Raw genomic sequence first — 23,400 nt, 5'->3', positions numbered from 1 at the left:
TGTGGCATTGGAGGCAAATTGCTGCTATGGATAAAGGGATGGTTGAGTGGGAGAAGACAGAGTGGTAATCAATGGACACTGCTCTTGGTGGACTAATGTTATTAGTGGAGTTCCTCAGGGTTCAGTGTTGGGTCCATTGTTGTTTTCTGTATTTATAAATGATATTAAAGATGGTGTATCAGGCTTAATGTCCAAGTTTGCAGATGATAAGAAGGTTGGCAGGGTTGTTAATGACACTAATGACAGTACACTGCTGCAACAGGATCTAGAAAAGTTGAGCAGATGGGATGAGAGGTGGCAAATGAAGTTTAACATTGACAAATGTTAAGTACTACATATGGGAAGTAGCAACCTCAGAGTGATGTATCAACTCTGTGGTACTACACTGACAGTGGTAGAGAACAAAAATGACCTGAGGGTAATTGTGCAGACAGATATGAAGTTTTCTGAACAGTGCAGACAGTCTGCAAGAGTAGCTCATAGTGTCTTGTCAGTGATATATAGGAATTTTTCTAGCAGGGATAAGGAGGTGATTATCCCCTTATATAAGGCAATGGTCAGGCCACACCTTGAGTATTGTATACAGGTCTGGAGGCCTCATTTTAAGAAAGATGTAGAGCTGTTGGAATGAGTACAGAGAATAGCAACAAGATTAGTGAACTAATGATAGGAAGAAAGGGTTGCTCTTACAAAGAAAGGCTTAAATTTTTGCAAATTACAGTGTCTGGAGACTAGGCACCTGCGAGGTGATCTGATTGAGGTGTATAAAGCCTTGAATGGTTTGAGCATGCTCAATGCAGATGGGATTCTTCCTCTTGCTCAGAATAATCGCCTGAGAGGGTATAAATTCAAATCGAAGAAAGACGTTTGTAGGATAGATGTGCAGAAGTTTGCCTTTAGCCAGTGGGTGGTTGATTGGTGGAAAAACTTCCATCTGTCTTTGTAGAAGTTGATAGCTTAAATAGATTCAAGGCAGATCCTGACAAACATATTTGGAGCAAGTGGATGGGTGAAATAAGTGGTTTTTTTTTTTTTTTGGCTGATGCTATATAAGCTTGCTTTCTTGCATCATGTGCCTATGCTAATAAGAGATAGGTCAAGGGTTATGTTACTATGTGCATGAGATTCTTATTTGTCACAGACTGAGATGTGCATTCAGATTCATCCTGACACGTGTCAAATGTCTACTTTATTATTTTAGTAATAGGAGTTGTCAATATTCTTTAAAATATTGTTTATTGAATTGTATATTTCAGCATGATTACAGGCAATCCCTGTATAACACGGTACTTCTACAACACGGTTTCGCTCTAACACGATTGATAAATTGCAGCAATCCTTGCACAACAGAATACTTATAGAACACTGTTAGAGAATTTCAGCAAACCTCGCATAACAGGGTATTTTTGAGCTTTTGTGCAATTAAAACCCTGCTATTATGTTGGCTGTAATTTTTCAACATTTCCACTCTTTTTGAATCCCGCTGTTGACTCACTAGTCAACAAAGAATTATTGAGAAATCCCTGTATTTTGTGTTGTTGGGAAATCCCCATGTTACGTTCTGTGTTATTGAACTTATGCTTGTTGAAATTGTGGAAAAATTTTAGATTTCAAAGTTTTATTACTATTGGATAGCACAACAGGCCAGGTTAATACAACTTGTTTCATTCGGCCATTAGATCAAGGCATTATATCCACCTTTAAAACTCATTACATCAGAAAATTGTTACAATGGATTTTCAAGTAATTGAAGTAATGGAAACAAGAAAAATTTCTCAATTGTGGACCGTATCAAAATCATAGCTTTATCGCTCAAAGAAGTAAACCGTCAATGTTAAATGCGTGTGGAAAAATGTATGGCCAGAGTCAGTTCATTCAGGAAATATGGTCAAACCTGCAGAAAACGGAATCGGTGTGATAGAACTTGCTACGTCGGTAGGAGGGGAAAGTTTTGATATGACTACTGAAACCCTCGTGGGTAGCACAGTTGATAGAATTGCCCTCCTCCCCACACTGGGTGGAAAAGACCCGTGTTCGAATCCCATCGATGATGGGAGGAATTTTTATGTGTCTTTTTCACAACATGGCTGAGTTAGTTGGGCTCAGGCAAGGGTAGCATGGTTTTTCTTTCCTGGAAACTTGGGTTTTTCATCCAGCAAAACAGAAAATCGACCTCAGCAATTTATAGACAATATATGCAGAGCGACATGGCCTTAGTCGCCTATGCTCCTAAAAAAATTTTAAAAAGAAATGATTACTGAAGACGTTCAAGAATTACTAGTAGAAAAAGAGGCTGGCGAAGCGGACTTGGTGGAAATGGCATTGGAGGTAAAACCAAATCAGTTCAGAGATAATAGCACAGATGAAAATTCTAAATTTCCAAATTTTACACTAAAATTTGGATGTTTAAAATTTCCTAAAAGCATACGGGAAGGCACAAAGTTAGCCGAGCAATTAGAATCTTATTTTTTTAATGCAGATTCTTGAATAAAAGGAGCCCAAAGTTCAAAAGGGAGCACCAAAAATGTTTAGTTCCATACGATGAAATTCACATAGAGTTATCACGCAAAAGCTGTTTATTTGTTTGTTGTTTGGTTTTTAGGACAATTAGCAACTAAGGCCATATTGCTCAGGGAATATGCGGTGGTCATTCCCTGACCTTTCCACATCCTCCGTATTTGGTGGTGACGGGCTCGAACCCCTGTCTAATCAAGAAGCATGTGCTACGCACTGCTGCTCCTGCCCACCTGGCTACGGAGGCGCCCACGCAAAAGCAAACAAAACCAGATTACTGATTTTTTAGAGAGCAGAAGATACACAAAATCTAGAATGGTGTATTATTTTTAGCTCTTGGAACGTAACCCCCCTTTTTGTACTTTTTCTTAGTCCCGTATAATACGGTTTCACACAACATGACATTTTATAGGAATCGAACTACCGTGTTATATGAGGGTTACCTGTATTACACTTTTTATTTTAATAACCTAAATAGCTCAAATGCAATATTCATAATACAACAGCAGTTCCCAACCTTTTGTGACTTACAACATAATATTTTTATCACAAACCACTTACCCTATATTCTCTGAAATCGTATAATAGTTAATTTTTATTATAAAATATTTCCAGTACTACGATTTTGTAAGTGATATTGCATAATAATATAAAATTATTATTAAGTACCTAACAATGGACATAACAATGGTCTTTGAGAATGAAAAAAATTTAGTTTTGAAAACATTTATTTAACACAATATACTGTAAGATGGTAAACCAATTGTAAGGAATTGTGGGAGTTGTGGTTTCTTTCATTGGCAATTCTTTATTTATTTATTTATTTATTTATTTATTCAGTTAATTGCAAGTCACAATTGCTCCCCACTTGTATGGTGTCCAAGCTAGAGGGGTATATTTACAATGCAGAGAATAAATTTACAAGAATATTTACAGTTTAGGAATAAAGGAAATAGATATATGCAGGTGCTTTTTTTGTAAAAAAATAGGTGCCGGTACTCATTCCTTGCTATCAGGAAAAATTGAAAATTAAAAGCTATGAAAAGTACTCTAAAAATTTTTTTTTTTCTTGATATTGTTACTTTAGTAGTAATGTTTTTGGAATAAGAACAACAAATTTAGTATATTAACACACTTTATTAAGCATAAATTTATTATTCAAGTATGTAAAAAAATAAGTAAAATAAGTAAATAAATCAGTCAACTACTGAGTGCCGGGCACTCAGGATGAAGGGTCCATAGTCACGAATGGTCGTTAGTGTAGTATATCAAATAGAGAGCTTTATGGTAACTGAAAAAAGTTTCTAGTACCCCAGCTTGGCCTAAAACTGAGGAACTAACGAAAACGTTGTCTATTTGAGTCTTTCCAATTGTTGTGAATGATAAGGGTGTGGGAGAAGCGACTCTGACTTCATCCTGGAGAAGCGACTAAAATCTTGGTGGGGAAAGCAACTGGCAGGTGAGGGCCGTGCAAGACTCCGCATAGGCGCCTCCCGACCATTGCCTCCTCAACACTGGCTCTCTGAGTACCTCCGTGTCAGGACAACTCCAGCTTTGAAAATTGTTAAAAATACTTCTCTTCGCAAAATTTATAAATGACCTTTATAGAATTATTAACTAACTATTTAGCAACAACCTTTTTGTCACCAAAAGGAGAGTTACTTAGTACAAAGAAGCGCACTATCAAAGTGTAATAAAAAATTGGTTTTTTAATTTTAACACAAAAAGTAAATAATAGATTTCAATCGGAATAGTTTTCCCTCTGTAAGCATCGAATAATGCATAGCTAATCTGATTTTTAAATTTTTAGCTCCATTAGCGACGGAAATAGAGAAGGGACATGAAAATTACTCACATTTTCCTGTCTGGCACTACCATTTTTAATTTTAAAAACATTTTAAGATTATATTTTAAACCTACTCATTGAATTCTTTCCAACGGTGTATAATAAGCTATAGGTTGTCGAAAACATTCCCCCCACCCACCATTTACCCCTCATTTCTCAAACAAATTTTTGTCAACAAAGATCAATATGGCATTATGTTGGCTCACATCATGTACAAACCCATGCAAAATTTCAAGTGAATAGGTTGAGTGGTTCCAGAGATACAATGCTGTGACAGACGGACAATCGAGTGACATTATAAGGGTCTTTCGTTAGACCACGGACCCTAAAAATAATAAGTAAAAATAATTTCATAATAAAGTTTTTGTAGAATATTCCAAATTTTTATCAAGTTCTCATCCAACACCCTGTGCTGGCTTCTTTTCTTCCTCTTTGTGTCTCTCTTACTGAATGACCTTTCCGAAGCAGCCATGAATCAACATATTTTTCTGGATCGAAGCGTGTCATCGGCGGGCCTACAATTTTAAGAAACAGTAGTGAAGAAACTTTTTTTGTCATCAACGAAGCTCTGGTTCAGCTGGCGATCAGATTCATTTGTGAAAATCCTCATTCACATTCACTCGATGAAATTGGTATTGTACTCAGAGTGTCCGTCAAATGCTTCAATTCTTCCGAAACCATCTTTTCAATTAGGTATTCCCGAAATCTATGAATTGTATCTCTTTCATTTAACTGTAACCTAATTGGCAATTTTCTAACTTCATTTTCACCAAATGCCAACAATTCATGTTTAGAAGGTTTAATACCTTCGTTGTCCTCGTTTTCCTTCTGTCGTCATCAGTATTGTCACTAGTTCTTAAATTTGAATTTTTATTTTTTGTTGAAACTGTCCAAAATGTCAGTGTCATTTTGATATTCAAGTACTGTGACCATGTAAACAGAGATAGGGAGAATTTCTGGAAAAATGTGGATAACGAACTTCCGCAAAACAATAGATGATTATTTGTCAGGGTACAAGTAAATCACGCTCTCCTAATTCTCGAACGGGGCGCTTACAGTTGATTCACAGCAGTGTCCAACCTACAGCCTGCCCAAAATGTGAACTAAAACAGCATTTTAAATTTTGTTAATTATCAAAAAAATTTTTTCATTAAATGTTTTGTTCAGTAAATGTAATTGTGTATTGTACTTAATAAAAGTTTCAAATATTTTCAATTTTACTCTTACATGCAACAAGATATGGAAAATGTAACACACTAAAGAAACTAACTTAGAATTTTTTTTTTAACATGGCTCCTGTACGGGAAAAGCTTGGACACCACAACAGTAGAAGGTGGATCAGAGCCCATTGGGAATACCCCTTGATCTGCTGACCAACTCGACCTCTCCGTATGTGGGACAGGTGGTTGGATAGGTTTTACCAGGTACCACTAAGTTGCAGAATGGTAATCCCTTTAGCTCTCTTAATTCACACAGCAGCACTAATTTCCTAAATTGCCCGAAGGCCAGAAAAGCAAACAGGGCATACCGAGTTAATTCTCTCCTAATCCGTTTGCTATATGAAAATTTTCTTTGCTCAATGGAAACTATTTTAAATGTAACTTCCAAGGGGAATTCAAAATGATTCACTATAAAAGGACTTCGTTAAACAGAGGTCCAACTGAGTAATTTAGAATTATAAAAATGGTTATACAGTTTTATATAGAAAATATCTTAATACAGTGAAAAATGGAAATTTAGTTAATTTTAAGCTTATTTGAATAGTAGGTAAACATGTGAAAAAAATTTACGGAATATTACAAATTTCGGAGTGCACTGCACTGCATCCAAATGTGCGTCTCCGTAGCCAGGTGGGCAGGAGCAGCAGTGCATAGCACACACTTCTTGATTAGACCAGGGTTCGAACCCATGACCACCAAATACGGAGGATGCAGAAAGGTCAGAGAATGACCACTGCATATCCCCAGAGCAATATGGCCTTAGTTCCTAATGCTCCTTAAAAACCAAATAACAAACAACAAGCAGCATCCAAATGTCACACGTCACAAAACGTGCCAGTACACCGTACCGTTGCGTACCATCCCAAAAAAAGCACTGGATATATGAATATAAAAATTTTGTTCTTCATTGCTGGATCTTTGTAGAGGAACATTCGCAACGCTAAAATTTATTAACTTTGCATCGAAACGGCATGATGACAGCATAACTCAGAATAAGCAAGATGTGATGGGTTCCAGCTAGTAGTGTTGTGACTCAGTTGTTTGTTGGTAGATAGTCTTTCTGTAGGCCTTATTGGAGCATAGTTTTTCACAGTTAACCTAAAACTGTTTTAGGGTGTCTATGGTATTTAGTGGGAACATCATGTTTAAACTTTTCAAACATTAGATTGGGGCAAAGTGGCCTAATTTGCAGGCTGCATGATTGTCTCTGACTTCGTGAATGTGAGATGGTGCATCATATCTTCCTGCCAATAGCTCCACCAGGATATGAATATTTGTCTAAACGACAATAAACATCCAAGGTGTCCACTCCATATTTGTATACAAAATTCCTCTGGAGACAATGAAGGGAAAATCTTGTTTAGTCATCTACGTATCCAATAATCTATGTTTAGGAAGGTTTTAACGTACATTTCAGAAGATGAGGTCCAGATGACCGAAGTATATAGGGCAACCAGAGCAACACATCTAACAAGGGTGTATTACTTCACCTTTTGAGCATTTTGAACCCCAACCAATTCTTGTCTTGCATGCCTGCTGGTAGTAAAATGCTCAGTGAAGGATAACTTGTTCCCAGGTAATTCCCAGATTCTTGTGATCGACTTTTTGGATGGGTTGGTCATTTAAAAGAATGTGATGTTATGTTTTTTATGCTTTCTAGAGAAGGGCATCTGGGCAGTTTTAAGAGGGTTAATTTCGAGCCCAATTGAGGCGAGGAAGTTGGCCAGATTAGTTAATTGCTGAGTGGCTTGAAAAGCAACGTTATGCTTCCATCATTATTGATGGATGGGAAGAACATTTTCAGGTCATCCGCATAGACTAGGATGTTATTGCAGGTTGAGAGGAAAGGATCAAGGGCTGCAGTGAAGTGTCGCAAATAGCACCCCTCCTTGGGGAACTCCTCTATTTGGTGTGTAATTGATGCTAAAATCTTCATGCTTTACTATTATGATCCTCTCTGTAAGTAATTCTTGGGTTAGTGTAAGTTTCCTGTAACGCAATGGCGAGATTCCAGGAGGAGGGGTTGGATTGCTATCCTGTCATAAGCAGCTTTGGATGTCCAGGAATAGGATATCCATTTGGCTTTTACTGTTCAGGTCAGTTTGGATTCTGCATTTTGTCTCTAAGAGGTTAGTAATAGTAGACCTGTTTTCGATGCCTGAGTGAAGATAGGATGGAAGATGGCCAAAGCATTGATTATTTATTTGTTTGATTATGGATTTCTCAAAAATTTTCAAAAGGTTGCATCCTATGGAAATAGGTCTTTAGTATTTCCAGGCTTTAAGGACAGTGGCTGTTTCAATGATTCTATTAAAAGTAAGTATCCACCAGGTAAGAGTTATATATCTTAATAATAAAAAGAAGGAAGTTGTCTGGGCCTGTGGTGCACTTGTTTGGTAGGCCCCTGATTACTGCTACTATTTCTTTGCTGGAGATGAATAGCTTCTCCAGGGGGTTCCGATTGGCTTTTGTGTTAAGAGGTTGGCTTGAGCAAGATGGTATATTACCATAATCTCTAAAGGTGTGATCTGTCCATTTGAAAGCCTCCCAAGTCGTGTGGAAGTGTTTTTTTTGAGTTAGGGATTCTCTTTGCTTCTGTGAGTTTCTCATAGATTATTTTGTAATGGGCTTGTTGGCTTATCCTGTTGAATATGGCTCTTTTCATTTTGAAAAAAATATATGTACCTATGTAAATCTAAGCAGAGGCCATTACAGAATTTTTAGTGCGAACCCTCTACAACACTCTCACGAACCCCTGGGGGTTCGCAAACCTCCAGTTGGGAACCACTGTAATACATTATTATGGTTTGCTTACTCATAACATCTCTTCTTTCTTTCAGATGTACATAGTTTAAATTAATTTAATTAACATAATTTTTTTCTATTGTAATAAACATGTAAAAATAAATACTTTTATATTGTTAAGTATAATTCCAAATGACTCAACACATTGCCACTTGTTATGGAGAAAAGCAAAAAGTTTATAGGGAACTGGGTGTTAAAGATTTTGGCAGCTGATCACTGTCTTTAAGTGCAGTAGGAAAATAATGGGGCTGAAATAAACTTTTGGAATTCTAACTGGAAAAGGTAATAGTTTAATCTCTTTCAACTTTTGTCCTGTAGAATTTGTTGCATGAATTTAAGTTCCACTCAACTGATCTATTCTTTGCTGGGCAGACTTAAGAAATTGATTCTTTCTTCTTTAATAATGTTAATTAGAATTAGAATAATGTTAATTAGAATTAGTTAATTAGAATTTCAGTGGATATTGACATATGGTAGAAGGATATATTTCTGTGAGAGCTATCAAGAATGTAATCGCAACTGACTGTATTTGTCACTAACTGTATTGAGTTGCCATTAACCTAGTGGTATGCCATCATTTTATTTTTATTTTATTTTTGTCATATTTATATTTTTTTATTTAGCAATAAATTGATTTTGTGTGTGTGTGTGTATATATATATATATATATATATGTGTGTGTGTGTATATACATACACACACACCCACTGATGAGCCAAAATATTATGACCACCTACATAATGTGATATTGGTCTTTCACGTGCAGCCAAAACAGCTCGTACCCACGAGGCATGGACGCTACAAGATTTCTAAATGTCTTGTGGTATCTGCTACCAACACTTAACCAGCAGATCCTTTAATTCCTGTAAGGTCCGTGGTTGAGATGCCACAGATTGGAGTAGTTGCTGTTCCAACACAAACCACAGATGCTCTATATCTGGGGAATTTGGAGGCCAGAGCAATACCTGGAAGTCGTCCTCATGTTCCACGAACCAGTCTCGAACAATCCGGGCAGTGTGGCATGGTGCATTATCCTGCTGAAAAACGGCACTGCCAGAGGGAAAGACCATTGCCAAGAAAGGGTGTACCTGGTCAGCAATGATGTTTAGGTAGGTGATAGACATCAGAGTGCCCGGCACATGGATCACTGGACCTGGGATACCCCAGCAGAACACCGCCCAAAGCACACAACTGCCGCCACCTGCTTGTTTTCATCCCACGGTGCATCCAGGCGGCATCGCTTCCCCAGGTAAACGACGCATACGTACCCGGCCATCCACATAGTGCAGCAGGAAACTGCTCACATGGGATACCCCAGCAGAACACCGCCCAAAGCACACAACTGCCGCCACCTGCTTGTTTTCATCCCACGGTGCATCCAGGCGGCATCGCTTCCCCAGGTAAACGACGCATACGTACCCGGCCATCCACATAGTGCAACAGGAAACGTGGTTCATTGGACTAGATGACCTTCTTCCAATCACTCAAGGTCCAGTATTGATGCTCATGTGCCCATTGTAGGTGCCGTCGCCAGTGAACCATGATTAGCATGGGCACTCGGGGCAGCCTGCATCTACGCAACCCCATTTTCAGCAAGGTTCGATGTACTGTGTATTGTGACACATTACCCCCATCACCAGCATTCCAATTACCAGAGAGTTGTACAACAGTCGCCCTTCTGTTGCCACGTACCATCCAGAAGAGCCTTCGCTCACCTCAATTTGATTTTGATTTTTTGTGGCGCAAAAACAGCAAGGTTATAGTGCACCAGGAAAACTGCTCACATCAATGGGCCGTGGTCGTCCAACACCGTGCTGGCGGTTCGTGGAGTTCCCCTCCTCAGACCACTTTCGGTAGGTACTGACCATGGCTGACTGTGCTGTGCTGTTTTCCACCAGCCGTGCTGTTTCGATGCTCTGACTCAGTCGTCTGGCCATTATAATTTGGCCTTTGTCAAACTCGCTTAAGTCCACTTTCCCATCTGAAGAACAAGAGTAACACTGATTAATGGAGCTCAGTATCGGGTGTTTTTCATACTGTATCCCAACCCGTGCACACACACCTTGGTTCACCTGTAGTTGCATCAATATGCATAATGACTCGCTGGTCATGTTTTGGCTCATCGGTGTATATATATATATATATAATATATAAAGCAATACATACAAGTGATCATATTATAGATTACTCTGCCATCTACATTATTAGAAATACCACATTCTTTGAATCCTATATTTACTACATCAATAGCAGTCCATCTCCATTCACACCTGACTAACTAATGCAACTGTTTGAACTTCAGATCTCTCTCTATATATTTTGTTGGCAGATATGTATTGTTGCTTTAGCACAACTCCCAATTTTATAGTATAAATCTGCTTATTAGACATTTGTGCACTTTTCTTTGGGGAGGCATGAATCCGTATTACAATCATGATTACAATATGGATTCGTGTCTATGAGATAATTATATGTGTATTTATCCTACTTAATATGTTCACGCTGTCAATACAGTTATCAGTAGATAAGGTTTTATCAATAAACATGGTTTTTGTTTATTATATGGCAAGTGTGCATCTGACTAGAAAGAAAATTTTGACAGGATTAGTTTTTAAATAAATATATTATGTATATCACGGTATGAAAAAGAAGGTAGTTAAATTTATGATGCAGTGCAATCTCAGTATACTGCACTTTGTTATAAGCTGGGTGTAACATATTCCCCAAGACAGATATAAAAATAAAATGCAGTTTTAAAATTAAAAACTGTCAAAAAGTAAACATGTACTGTTGCTCTCACAGGGAAACCAGATGCTGCAGTAATTTTAAAAATGTGGAGCAAGCTGCCTTGCCCCCAGGGAACAGCATGTGAACAAAAATTCATGCTGTAAATTCAGTTCAGTTAGAGTAAATTTTCATAAACAACAGGCCTTTTATGAGATATTAGTGTAGATTTGCAGTTTCTTTCCTATCTCACCTAGGATGCAATAAGAAAAATATCAGTGAAAAAAAAAAAACACACACACACACACATATATATATATATATATATATATATATATATATATATATATATATATATGTGTGTGTGTGTGTGTTTTTTTTTTGCACATTGGAAACACAAAAGTAAATAAACATCTTCAAAAGAAGAACCAGTTACTATATTTGCCAATTGCTGTATCCTGATTTATAAATTTTTATAAACAATATCCTTTGAAAATCAACATCCCTAAAACAGCATGTTATATTATTTTCCGTCCAACTGAATTAACAAGTATTGAATTTAGGTTGTTTTATTTGTTTAGCCACATTCTAAAAGGATGATTTTACTGAACAGCAAATTTGCATCAATTTTGCTTCAAATTAGGAAAAAGTGGAACAGAAACCTATAAAATGTCAAAAAAAAACAGCTTTTCTAATAGATGCAGTGTATCATTTGAAGATCCTTCGGTCACTCTTAAAGTTTAAAGATAGCCACTTGTCTAGCAAAGATGATCAGCATTTTACTGTTAGTGAAGTAGGTTTCTAATGGGACATATCAATCAATTTTAAAACGTGGAAATGTGTCTCGTTTCAGTGAAGCTCATTCCTACCTCGCATCCACATTGATGATCATAGAAAGTGACTAGTTCTCACACAATGATCCTTCTTCAAGGCAAGACAATCTCAATCAAATGTGAAGGCCATGCTTATCATAGTTTGACTAACAAGGCATTGTTCACTCTGAATTTGTGCATGGTCAAAGAGTGAAACAGAAATGCTACAAAGCAGTCCTATGACAATTGTACAATGCTGTTTGGAGAAATTGGCCAGAAGAATGGATTTCAGAGGAATTAGTGCTTGCATCATGACAACAACTGTGTACACCCAGTGCTTTTTATTCAAGAATTTCTTGAATAAAAATAATCCATACTATGAGACTATTTACTATTTATCATACTTACCAGATTTCACTCCCTGTAATTTTTTTTTGTTTCTCAAGCTTAAAGCTCTTTTAACAGTCACAGATTTGTAATGGCCAAGGAAATTATTCAAAACATGGCACAGAAACTATCATCAATTCTAAAAGAAGCCTATCGGGAATGCTTCCAGAAGTGCAGATGCGTTTTCAATCAGTGTATACAGTTTACGGAGAATTTTGAAGGAGATCTGTCTGAATGGCCAGTATGCTTCATCATTTCAATATTAATTCACAACCCAAATTTTTTAAACACACCCCATATATACCGATGAGCCAAAACATTATAACCAGCAAGTTGTTATGCAAATCAAAGCAACTGCAGGTGAACAATGGTGTGTGCATGGTTCGGGACATGGTATAAAGAACACCTGATACTGAGCTCCATTAATCAGTGATACTTTTGTTCTTCAGATGGAAAAGGCAGCGGACTTAAGCGAGTTTGACAAAGACCAAATTGTAATGGAGAAATTGGTCAGAGCATATCCAAAATGGCATGGCTGGTGGGATGTTCATGGTCAGCCGTGGTTAATACCTACCAAAAGTGATCCGAGGAGGGGGAACCCACGAATCGCCGGTGAGGTGTTGGATGACCACGACTCATCGATGCTCAAGGTGAGTGAAAGCTCTCCTGGATGGTACGTGGCAACAGAAGGGCGACTGTGGCGCAACTCGCTGGTAATTGGAATGCTGATGATAGGAGTAATGTGTTACAGCGCACAGTACATCGAACCCTGCTGAAAATGGGGCTGCGTAACCGCGGGCCATTCCGAGTGCTCATGCTAACCACCGTTCACCGGCGACAGCACCTACAATGGCCACACGAGCATCAAAACTGGACCTTGAGTGATTGGAGGAAGGTCGTCTGGTCCGATGAATCACATTTCCTGTTGCACCATGTGGATGCCCGGGTATGTGTGTGTCATTTACCTGGGGAAGTGATGGCACCTGGATGCACCATGGGACGAAAACAAGCCAGTGGTGGCAATGGTGTCATGCTTTGGGCAATGTTCTGCTAGAATACCGGTCCAGTCATCCATTTGCCAGGCACTCTGATGTCTACCACCTACCTAAATGTCATTGCTTTAAACGTCACACCCTTTCATGGCAACGGTCTTCCCCTCTGGCGGTGCCGTCTTTCAGCAGGATAATGCGCCGTGCCACACAGCCCAGATTGTTCAAGACTGGTTTGCGAAACACGAGGAAGACTTCCAGGTATTGCCCTTGCCTCCAAATTCTCCAGACATCAAGCATCTGTGGTTTGTGTAGGAACAGCAATGCCGATCTGTGGCGTCTCAACGTTGGACCTTCAGGAGTTAAAGGATCTGCTGGTTACGTGGCACTTCCATAGCCAGGTGGACAGGTGCATAGCACACGCTTCTTAATTAGACCGGGGTTCAAGCCTGTGCCCACCAAATACAGAGGATGTAGAAAGGTCAGGAAATGACCGCTGCATATCCCCGGAGCAATATGGCCTTAGTTGCTAATGCTCCTAAAAACCAAATAATAACAATATAACTATAGCTGGTTACATGTTGGTTAAAGATACCACAAGACATTTAGAAATCTTGTGGCGTACGAGCTGTTTTGGCTGCACGTGGAGGAACAACAACATATTAGGTAGGTGGTCATAATGTTTTGGCTCATTAGTGTATGTAAGAGTATGGATTCAATTACCATGAAAAGAACCTTTAATAAAACCTTCCATGCTGTACAGTTAGTCTTGAGCCAATATGTAGGGGTTGCAGTCATACAGCTAGACAAACCAACTTCAAAACACAAACAATATACCAATGTCTCATGGCTTTGGTGTTACCTCAGGAAAGTTACTCCTGAAAACAACCTAAACACAACTCATGTTTTCAATTAAGTACCAAAGCCACTGCGGCCAGGAATATCTTTAGTATTAATGCCACTGTTAAGACAAATCAAAATTGCTGCTCCAAATGTTTCTTCATTACACAAGATTAGTTACATGTTTAGTAAAAATTTGCAATAAAAATTAAATAAATGAAAGACTAAACTTATTTAGATATTGCCAATATTTATAATTGCTAAAAAAAAAAAAAACTCACTAGAGAGAACTAGTTTGTTTCTTCATTGGTTAAGACAAATATTGAAAGGAAAAAGTTTTCAGTGATCATATTTCAATTTATTGTTATACTGATGGACCAATGAGGCATCAGTATATCAGAGTACATGCAATAAAAATATACACAATGTACATTTGAGTGCATAAAAGGGGGGTTAGATATCACTCAGAAAAATATTAATTAAATAAAAATACCATTTTTATTTAATACCCAACTTCAATGTTTTCTTCAAAATAATAATAAAAAAGAGGCCAGCATGATAGTAATCATTAAAAGTAAGTGTATAAGAATTCAAATAAATTTTACAATATTCCTTGAAATATGTTCTTTAATACATGTCACAAATATACAAATAAAAATTTAAAGTTAACAAATGGAATGAAATCACACAAATGTGTACACTTCAAAAATTATAATACATAAATCGTATTTCCACAGATTTAATCACAGTAAGGAGAGCATGAACTATTGTCCATTTAAGGAATCCTCCTAGTTTATTAGCTTGCACCACACATAGCTGCAGCATGTGTATATAAATATATTTCCGTGGTCATATGTACAGTCCAAAATTGGAATAGACTAGTTTCATAAAAATTTACATACCTTAACAATAGTGGAAAGACTGCTTAAACATACTATTGCTACCAGCAAACATCCAGCTCTTTCCAATTCAATATTTTCTAATATAACAAGGACAAGTTTATCTACAAGTGCAAACTGGACGGCTTAGCAGTGCATAAAAATTATCTTTAGATTTTGTTATAGTCTATGTTTCTTCTAAAAGAATTATTTCCCTCTAGAGGCTACAACTATTAATAAAAAATAACTGTTTAGGTAATGTATAAGAACCTAACTTCATTTCACAGTAAGGCACCAAATGGTTTACACTTTGTAAAAGTCACAAAATGCTCATTAAATAACATTATGATATGTTGAGATGAAGTGATAACTTATGTATTTTCTAATGTACATTAGCTTTCATTTAACCGATCAATCCATAAACTAACAAAAGGTGTTCGTTTATACTTTGTAAAGTATTTACATTACTGCTTGGTGCTTTACAAATCAGTGCAATATATCATCATAATTTTCAAATACAGTGAACTGCTCTAGTGGTAATAACTCCATTAGCAACATAAAAACAACAATCGGTATAGTTTTCATGTATTAATAAGAGTAGACACCATGGGTTATCAAGTGAGTGCAATACAGCATCAAAATATAGTCACTTTTTTTTTTTTTTGTAAAACTTAGTTACTTAAATGTCAATTATACCAAATTAACTTATCAATAAAAGGATTATTCGACCTCCGGTATACTACAAAGCCACTTCAGGTGCCATTTATACACAAAAGGATTAATAACACATAATGCAACTTGTCAATACTAGGTTTTTATGCTTAACAGAATACATTAAAAGGAAATAATAGGTCCACCAACAATGGTACTGACAGAAAGCTTGAATTAGTATTCATAAAATTTCTACAGTTAACAAGTTTTAAAACTTGTTAACTAAACTGAAATTATATTTTTCAAACTTGTGCAAGGAACTGAACTTGAAATAATTACTTGAGCACTGAAATGGCAAAGAATCAATATGCTTTAGTCCACTTTATAATTAAAAATTCTATAAAAATCAGTTTACATGTTTGGACAGATTAATATTGTGATTACATTTTACTGCAAATAACAAATTGCTTGATTAAATTCTCAATGCAAGACACACATATTTAAAAAACTTTACATTTCCAATTGCTTTAATATTTAACATCCGTGGAGGGATAGGAATGGACATATGCAGTGCATATTCTATTAGGAAGTGTTTATAGTACAGAAATTGGTGCATAGATATAATGTTTTCATGAATTCCCTGAGAAATAATTTATCAAAACATATCAACTAAGAAATGTATGTTCATCTAAAAATTAATAATGAAATATGTTTCTAATAAGCACTTATATGTATATCTATATTACACTTCTTTTACCCCTAATAGGCGAGCAGCAGAATCAGGTGAATCAAGCATCTCGTTAATCAGTTTGGAATCATGTATACCCAATAAATTTTCAATCAAATCACTGTTATCGTCTTGGTCCCTCTGAAGCTGTTCAGTACATTTGCTGACATTTAAAGAAAATTTCTGTTGGGCCTTCTTCTTCTTCTTGTTCCATGATGAATTACCTTGCAGTGTACCTTCTTTCATCAAATACAGGAGTGAGTTACGACATTTGTTTTTTTTTGACTGAAGTAGTTCAGTTATGTTGCATTCTTCGTCTGTGCTATCCTGTTGAGGTCCATCAACATGTTTCCGCTGATGTCGAATCATACTATGCTTCAGAGTAAATTTTTTGTGACAAATATCACAAGAAAAGGGTCTTTCTCCTGAATGAGTTCTCATATGACGCCTCAAATCTTCAGTTGACCAAAATCGCCTACAACAAAATGCACACACCACTTTTCGCTGGATGTATTCCAAAAATTTGCTTTTAGATGAATCTGTGTCGTCGTCATTGACAGCACTAATATTTAAAGGAGAAGTTATCCCTTCTTGGTCAGAGGCTATATGTTCCAGTGCTCCCTTGTTTATTAACATCTGATATTCTGATGAATGAAAATTTTCAAGATGCTCCAAGCAATCCTGCCGTTTGGGATATGATTCCTCACAAAGATGACATTTATAAGGAATTTCAGTTTGCTGTCCACTCTGAGCACCCAAAAATGTATCTGGAGAATGGCTTGATATGTTTTCCACATTTTTATGGGAAATGTTGTTTAATATATCTGATTCTTCTGCTGATTCAGAAATTATATCTTTTTCTATGGTTTCTTCTAGATTGCTTTCCAATTTATCTTTCGTTAAAAGAGATTCAGAAATGTAGGAAACTTTTCCTGACCCAGTTTTGGTCCAATGCCTAAGATAAAAATGTTTTTTTAAATTGCCTTGCGTAGAGAATGAACTGCTTGAACAAAGATTGCACTTATATGGACGTTCTGGTACACTTCGTGTAGTTGCAATGTCAGCACTTGAAATGTGCTTACGTGATCGATGTCTTTCACAGTTTGATTTTGTAGTAAAATAAATTGGGCACTGTGGGCATTTATATGGCTTTTGTCCAGTGTGGGTTAAAATGTGTCTCCGTAAAGAGCTGGACCAAGGAAATTTTCGGCGACAAAAAGGACAAACAACACTTTTAGATGACTTAGCATAAGAACTTTTTCGTAATATGTTATTGCTTGCTGAAGGCACAGGTGATGCAGAGCTTTCATCTGTTGACTTTTCATCATTCTGTTCAACTTCTCTGTCAGATGTTTTATCACTACTTCGAGCATCATACAGATATTGCTTAAACCCTTGCGAATTCACAGTATTAATAACAGAAGACACACTTGCAAGATCTGTTGTATTTTCGGAATCTGATTTTTTATCTTTGTTAGTGTTTTCATTACTAATTTCATAATTATCAATTTGATCACTGTTTGTGGGGGACTGGTGAAGTTGAGAATTCTGCTCTGAAACTGCTTTATCTGATGGAAATATTAATACATTCAAATCTTTATCACTAACTTCCCCCTCTGAATTAATCTCCTTTCGTTGTGGTGATGAAGTTTGGTTAGCTTTACTGTTCAATACAACAAGTAATGCATCTCGAGTTTTGGTGGAAAGGGTTTGTATATTCTGTTTCTGTATTTTATTCAATGAGAGTGTTGGGATAAAATTACGACTTCGAGTTGGTCTGGCAAACTCTGGATGTTTTCTTTTGATGTGCCTTTCCATATTAGACTTGAGAGTAAATCCAGCTGCACAGTATTTACAATTAAAGCATCTGTTATTGCGTTGTGGTAATTGATTACTATTTGTGCAATATGGTTGAAACTGTGTATTGCAGGTTGAAGTTTCAGCAACTGCTTTTGGAGATGATAATGAAAAATTAAGTGCCGTTTCCATTTGAGATAACTGGCTGGAAGAATCCCCTGATGAAAAATTTAAAATATTTGGACTAATACTTTGTGGTGGTGTACTTCTGTATACACTAAATATACTTACAGGTCTTGATTCCGGTAATGAAATACTTTGCAAAATATCTGCTCTTACAGTAAGATCCAGTGCATGAACTGCTAAATCCAGGGGAGTTTCCTGAGGAGGCGGAAGCTGTGAAAGGCTCACAAGACTTCTAGCAGCATTTACAATTTCATCAATGTTACTAAACTGACTATCTTCTGATTCATTTGTACAAGTCACTCCATCTTCTTTAATGGTAAGATTGAGGGGCTGTTCGTGTCCTTCAGTATCTTCTTCTTCTTTACTATCTTTCATTGAGTTTTCATCAGAGAAGTGAACATACTCCTGATCAGAAAGGTCACTTGTGGCATTTGCTATAACAAGTTCTTTAACCTTCTCCTTCATATGTGGATGCTGCCTCATAACATGTCTGATGCAGTTATTTTTAGTAGAAAATCCCAGTTTACAAACAGAACAAAAAAATGGCTTCCGATGACAACTGTTATGAAGAGAACGTAAATGATGACGCAGGACCCGATTGAATTTGAAGTCTACATTACAGTATTTACATACAGTTTCAAAACTACTGATTTCAGGAGAAACAGATTCTGACATTTTTGTTTCTGACATGTTAGGATTATACCTCATCGCACTACGAATTTCAGATTTTCCTAGTTTATTATGGCGCTTACGTACATGTCGTTCACAATTTGCTTTTGTTGTGAAGGCATAATTACAAATTGTGCACTGAAATGGCCGTTCTCCATTGTGAGTACGAAGGTGACGGATGAGAGTACTTCTGTCTAAGCTAGTATAGGAACAAAGGCTACAAGAATAAGCCATGTTACCCTGTGTATGTGATCGTGTATGCCTTTTCAGAGCAGTTTCGCTTTTAAATGTCATACTACAGACAGTACATGTAAGGTCACTATTTAATTCACTCTGAACATCTGCATCAATTTCTGTCTCTTCAGCACCTTTTGTTAAAGCAGCTTGATCATAATCTTCTCTGGATGGAGTTTCTGGACTAGCATTGGCAGATTCTGCAACACATGGTGAATCTGGCATAATACTAGTTGATACTTTTGGTGGAGAAGCAGGTGATGCAGCTACAGGTGATGATTGACCACTTGGCAAAAGTGGTGTTTTTGAAGTTAATGATATAATCGACTGAATATCTGCAAAATCGGTGCTACTTTCTAAAGTAGTTTCTTGCAGCCTATCCATCTGTGGCTTTCCATGAACAAAATATGAGAAACTTTCAAAATTTTCTTCTATGTTTTGCCTCTTGATCGGTAAAATTTGTAGTTCTTTCTTATGTAACCCAAGTAAGGCAAAATAATCTTCTTTTTGTATACTTGTGTGCTGAGGCCCTTTTTCAATACTTTTCATTTCTGAAAGATAAAAACAGTGTTCAGGAGATCTGTGCTTAAGTTGATGTATCTGGAGTGATGCTGGTGTATAAAATTCACATTTGCAGGTCAGACAGCAAGTACCTATTTTGTCTGTGTGATTAATTGTATGCAAATTAAGAGCACTAGAACAAGGAAAGGCTTTTTTACATTTATCACATTCAAAACTGTGAAAGGCACTACTTGGACGTCTAGCATTTTTCTCACAAATAAATTTTGCAATTAAAGGAAATTTGACAGAAGTAAACTCAAGAAATGTCAAATCTTGAAACCCAGTGGCAGGATGTTCACTTGCCTCATTTTCTTCTTTAAAAGCACAAACATGGGCCTTATATCTGTCATGATTATCAAAAATCATTTTACACTCATAGCATTTTATTGGATTGTTGGGGTGAGTTTCCATATGAATTTTAAGATCATTATTTAATAGAACTTTGCCACAAACAGGACAGGAAATTTTCTCATCTTCCTCGCCTTGTTTCCAAGATTCAGACAAACTTGCATCTTGGGAAGTATGGCTCTCAGTATCCTTTCTCTCTAATTTCTCTGGTGGTGAAACAGGACTAGATTCTAAATCTCCAGCTTTTCTTTTCTTTGATTTTGATTCCTTATTACATTTTGTAGGAAGTGAATCTTCAGCATCACCATGAGTACGCATATGTCTATGCATGTTACCATTAGTAGTGAAAGCCATCTTACACACTTTGCATTTGAAAGGGCGCTCCCCTGAATGAACCAACATATGACGATCTAATGAGCTTGCAGAACTAAGCGTCTTTCCACAGATGCGGCAAGTATGAGAGTGGTTATTTGGATGATGGTGCCTGATATGAACAGTAAAGGAATGTGCAGTATCAAGCTGTTTTGAACAGATAGGACATTTCAAATCATCAGCAACTTGATTGTCATTCTACAGAAAAGAAAAAATAAATTAAATATATACATACACTTATATTAAAAAAACAAATACTACTCTTCTACAAAAAAAAGGCTTAGTTTTTAAGAGCATAGGGCATAGCTTAGTATATTTCAAATAGAAATGAAAAAAGTAAATAAACAAACATATTCAATCTTAAGTTTCATTCCCTTACAAGTCCAAACAAAATTCAACAGTGGGCCCACTTCCTTTCACTTACAACAGAAAACCAGTAAATCTTCACTACAAGATCTGTAGTGCAGATTTGGATAGCTTGGCACTGGAAATACTTATCTAGTACTCATCTAGTATTATTGTGCAGCAAGGCCAGGATATGTCTTGACAAAGCCACCAGGAGATATAGGAGGGTGTCCACAGGTGTACTAACACATGCCAACCATACTGGATCTAGGTACCAATAGTCCATTCCACACATTAGTATTAGCAATGGCCAAATGGTGCGAGGAGGCTTATGCTGCACCAACCAAGAAAAATAAATAAATTAAATTTTCTATTTTCAACTGGACTGAGATTGGATGCATTTGCAGCCCAATACAGAGCACATTCTTGTTGCAAGATGACATGGTGGTCAAGGAAGACAGTCGCCATAAACAGGTGTGCACATAGTTGAAATAGACCTGAAGGAGCTCCAAGTGAGGCAGTGATTGATAGATGCTAAAGTCTCTCATCCAAACATGTCCCACACCATTATGCTTTCCCTTGCCAGCCTTTATGCTGTTAATTAGAAAATCTCATGATGAATGGACCTGCACCCATCCATCTGCATTGTGCAACTTGAAATGTGATTCATAGGAACAAGTAATCTATTTCCAGTCATTTACTTGTCCAGTGACTCTACTCTTTCCCCCCCCCACCATTGTAGGTACATTTGTTTGCATAAGGCAAGAGTATTTGGGTGAGTCATTGACTGTGCTGGCCCAACTATTCTGGTGTCTGACACATACCACATGTTGTATTGTATGGTCATTTTTCTCTACTGGGATACATCTGGACACATGTCTGACCCTCTCATCTCTTTTGTCAACGTGCGGCTTGCTTGTACGGGACTAATTTGAGGAGGGGAGATGAGAATTTAACTGGTGAAATTCCATCCCCAATAGATGTTTTGCTTGTATATGGTGGAGAAAGGTGTTTAAATGTGGTTTAAACACCTAATGGCAGGTAGCATGTTATACAGCAACTCCAGCATTCCCATGCTCAAATTGCTGCATATGATGTCACCTGTCTGAGTGGCATGCTATATTGCAGTAGATTGACATAAATAGTTGCTGAAAAGCCATTGCTAGGAGTCCTTAATGACTGTGATTCAAGGAGTCCCTGATCCCTTCAAGCTCTGAATCCTGTTTCTACAATGAATATCGTGCAAACTGTTATTAGTAGTTTGTTTTAGTAGTAGAAAAAATAAATAAAAGTTGGTGTTGCATTCTTTCAAATACAAAAAATGCCAGATAACAAAAGCAAGAATTTTCAAGAATGGATATAGAACAACTTTGTATAAAATGGTGATTCATTTTTAAAATACAAATTTGGACTTTCAAAAAGACTTGTAGATTATGGGAAAGAGATTTAGACTAGATTGCAGAAAGGATTTTTTTTTTTTGAGCCAGTGAATTTTTGATAATTGGAATAAGTTGCTTCCTAGATGGTTTATGCCATTATTTTAGGAGAGTCAAGGGCCTGCTACATTCAAATGGATAGTTTACTTTAATATTGTCATTATTTTATTTTATTATTATAATGTTCTTTTTTTGGCTGGTGCAGAAAAAGCCTCGGGCTTCCTTGCAACATACCGCTACTACTAGCTCAGTGATGTACCTCTCATTATGATGCAACCTAATCATAACCTAACAACTACTGTCATTCAAACTGTGTCATATAAACTTAAAAAGCAAGACTTGAATATAATTTTCAGAAAAGTGTACTGAGGTTGAAAAGCATTAATATAAATTTTATTTATTGCAAAGTAGTTAATTACTGGGGTGCAAAAGAATGCCCATATAAAGAATGGCTTAGAAAGTATGGAATGCAAAATTTGGCAACTAGAGGTACATAATAAAATTAACAAGTAAAATTAAAAAGGGAGGTGTATTTTCACTAGTAGGAAAGAGAAGAACAGGGGGCACAAATATAAAATTTTGGGGAGTAATAGAAAGCTGGATCTTATGAAGTTTACTTTCAGGCACTGTGTTGTAGATCACTGGAATGAATTGCCTGCCACAGTTGTTGAGGTTGATAGTCTGGTAAAGGTCAAAGTGGCATATGCAGAAAAAGATTGCTTTCTCGCATCATTTAGCCATTAAAATACTGATATATTAAATATCCATAAATTCCATGATCTTTCCTACCACAGAAGTCTAACTCACTGGCTTACAGTTCCTTTGTGGACTGGGGAGACATTAGCACTTCTCCAGTTCAAGAGGAACTTCCTGGAATCTAATAATACTGTCATTGAAATTCCCAACAATTTGATACACTCACATGCAGTATCTTTAATGATAACTGAATAGATACCATCCTCCCCTGCAGCTTTGCTTCCTTTACTCTCATTAACTTTTAATATTTTTTTATTTGGTTTTTAGGAGCATTAGCAACTAAGGCCATATTGCTCAGGGAAT

The 23,400-nt window shown here is 36.8% G+C and overlaps 1 protein-coding gene across 4 annotated transcripts in view; it reads right to left on the bottom strand.

The window, feature by feature from the left end:
- Positions 1 to 16,094: 16,094 nt before the first annotated feature.
- Positions 16,095 to 23,400, bottom strand: part of LOC150079083 (ras-responsive element-binding protein 1-like) — a 348,143-nt gene continuing 340,837 nt past the window's right edge. For all 4 annotated transcript variants that reach the window (XM_090383978.1, XM_090383977.1, XM_090383979.1 and 1 more), the window contains one exon: positions 16,095 to 20,758. In XM_090383978.1, coding sequence (XP_090240104.1) covers positions 16,409 to 20,758 — 4,350 coding nt within the window. In that variant the 3' untranslated portion in view covers positions 16,095 to 16,408. The remainder of the gene's footprint in view (positions 20,759 to 23,400) is intronic.

This window comes from Mastigoproctus giganteus, chromosome 10 (genome assembly GCF_048544385.1).
Source record: "Mastigoproctus giganteus isolate SK-2022 chromosome 10, ASM4854438v1, whole genome shotgun sequence".
Taxonomy (NCBI): domain Eukaryota; kingdom Metazoa; phylum Arthropoda; class Arachnida; order Uropygi; family Thelyphonidae; genus Mastigoproctus; species Mastigoproctus giganteus.
Note: the sequence above shows the minus strand (reverse complement) of the source record. Positions and strands in the feature narration are given on the sequence as shown.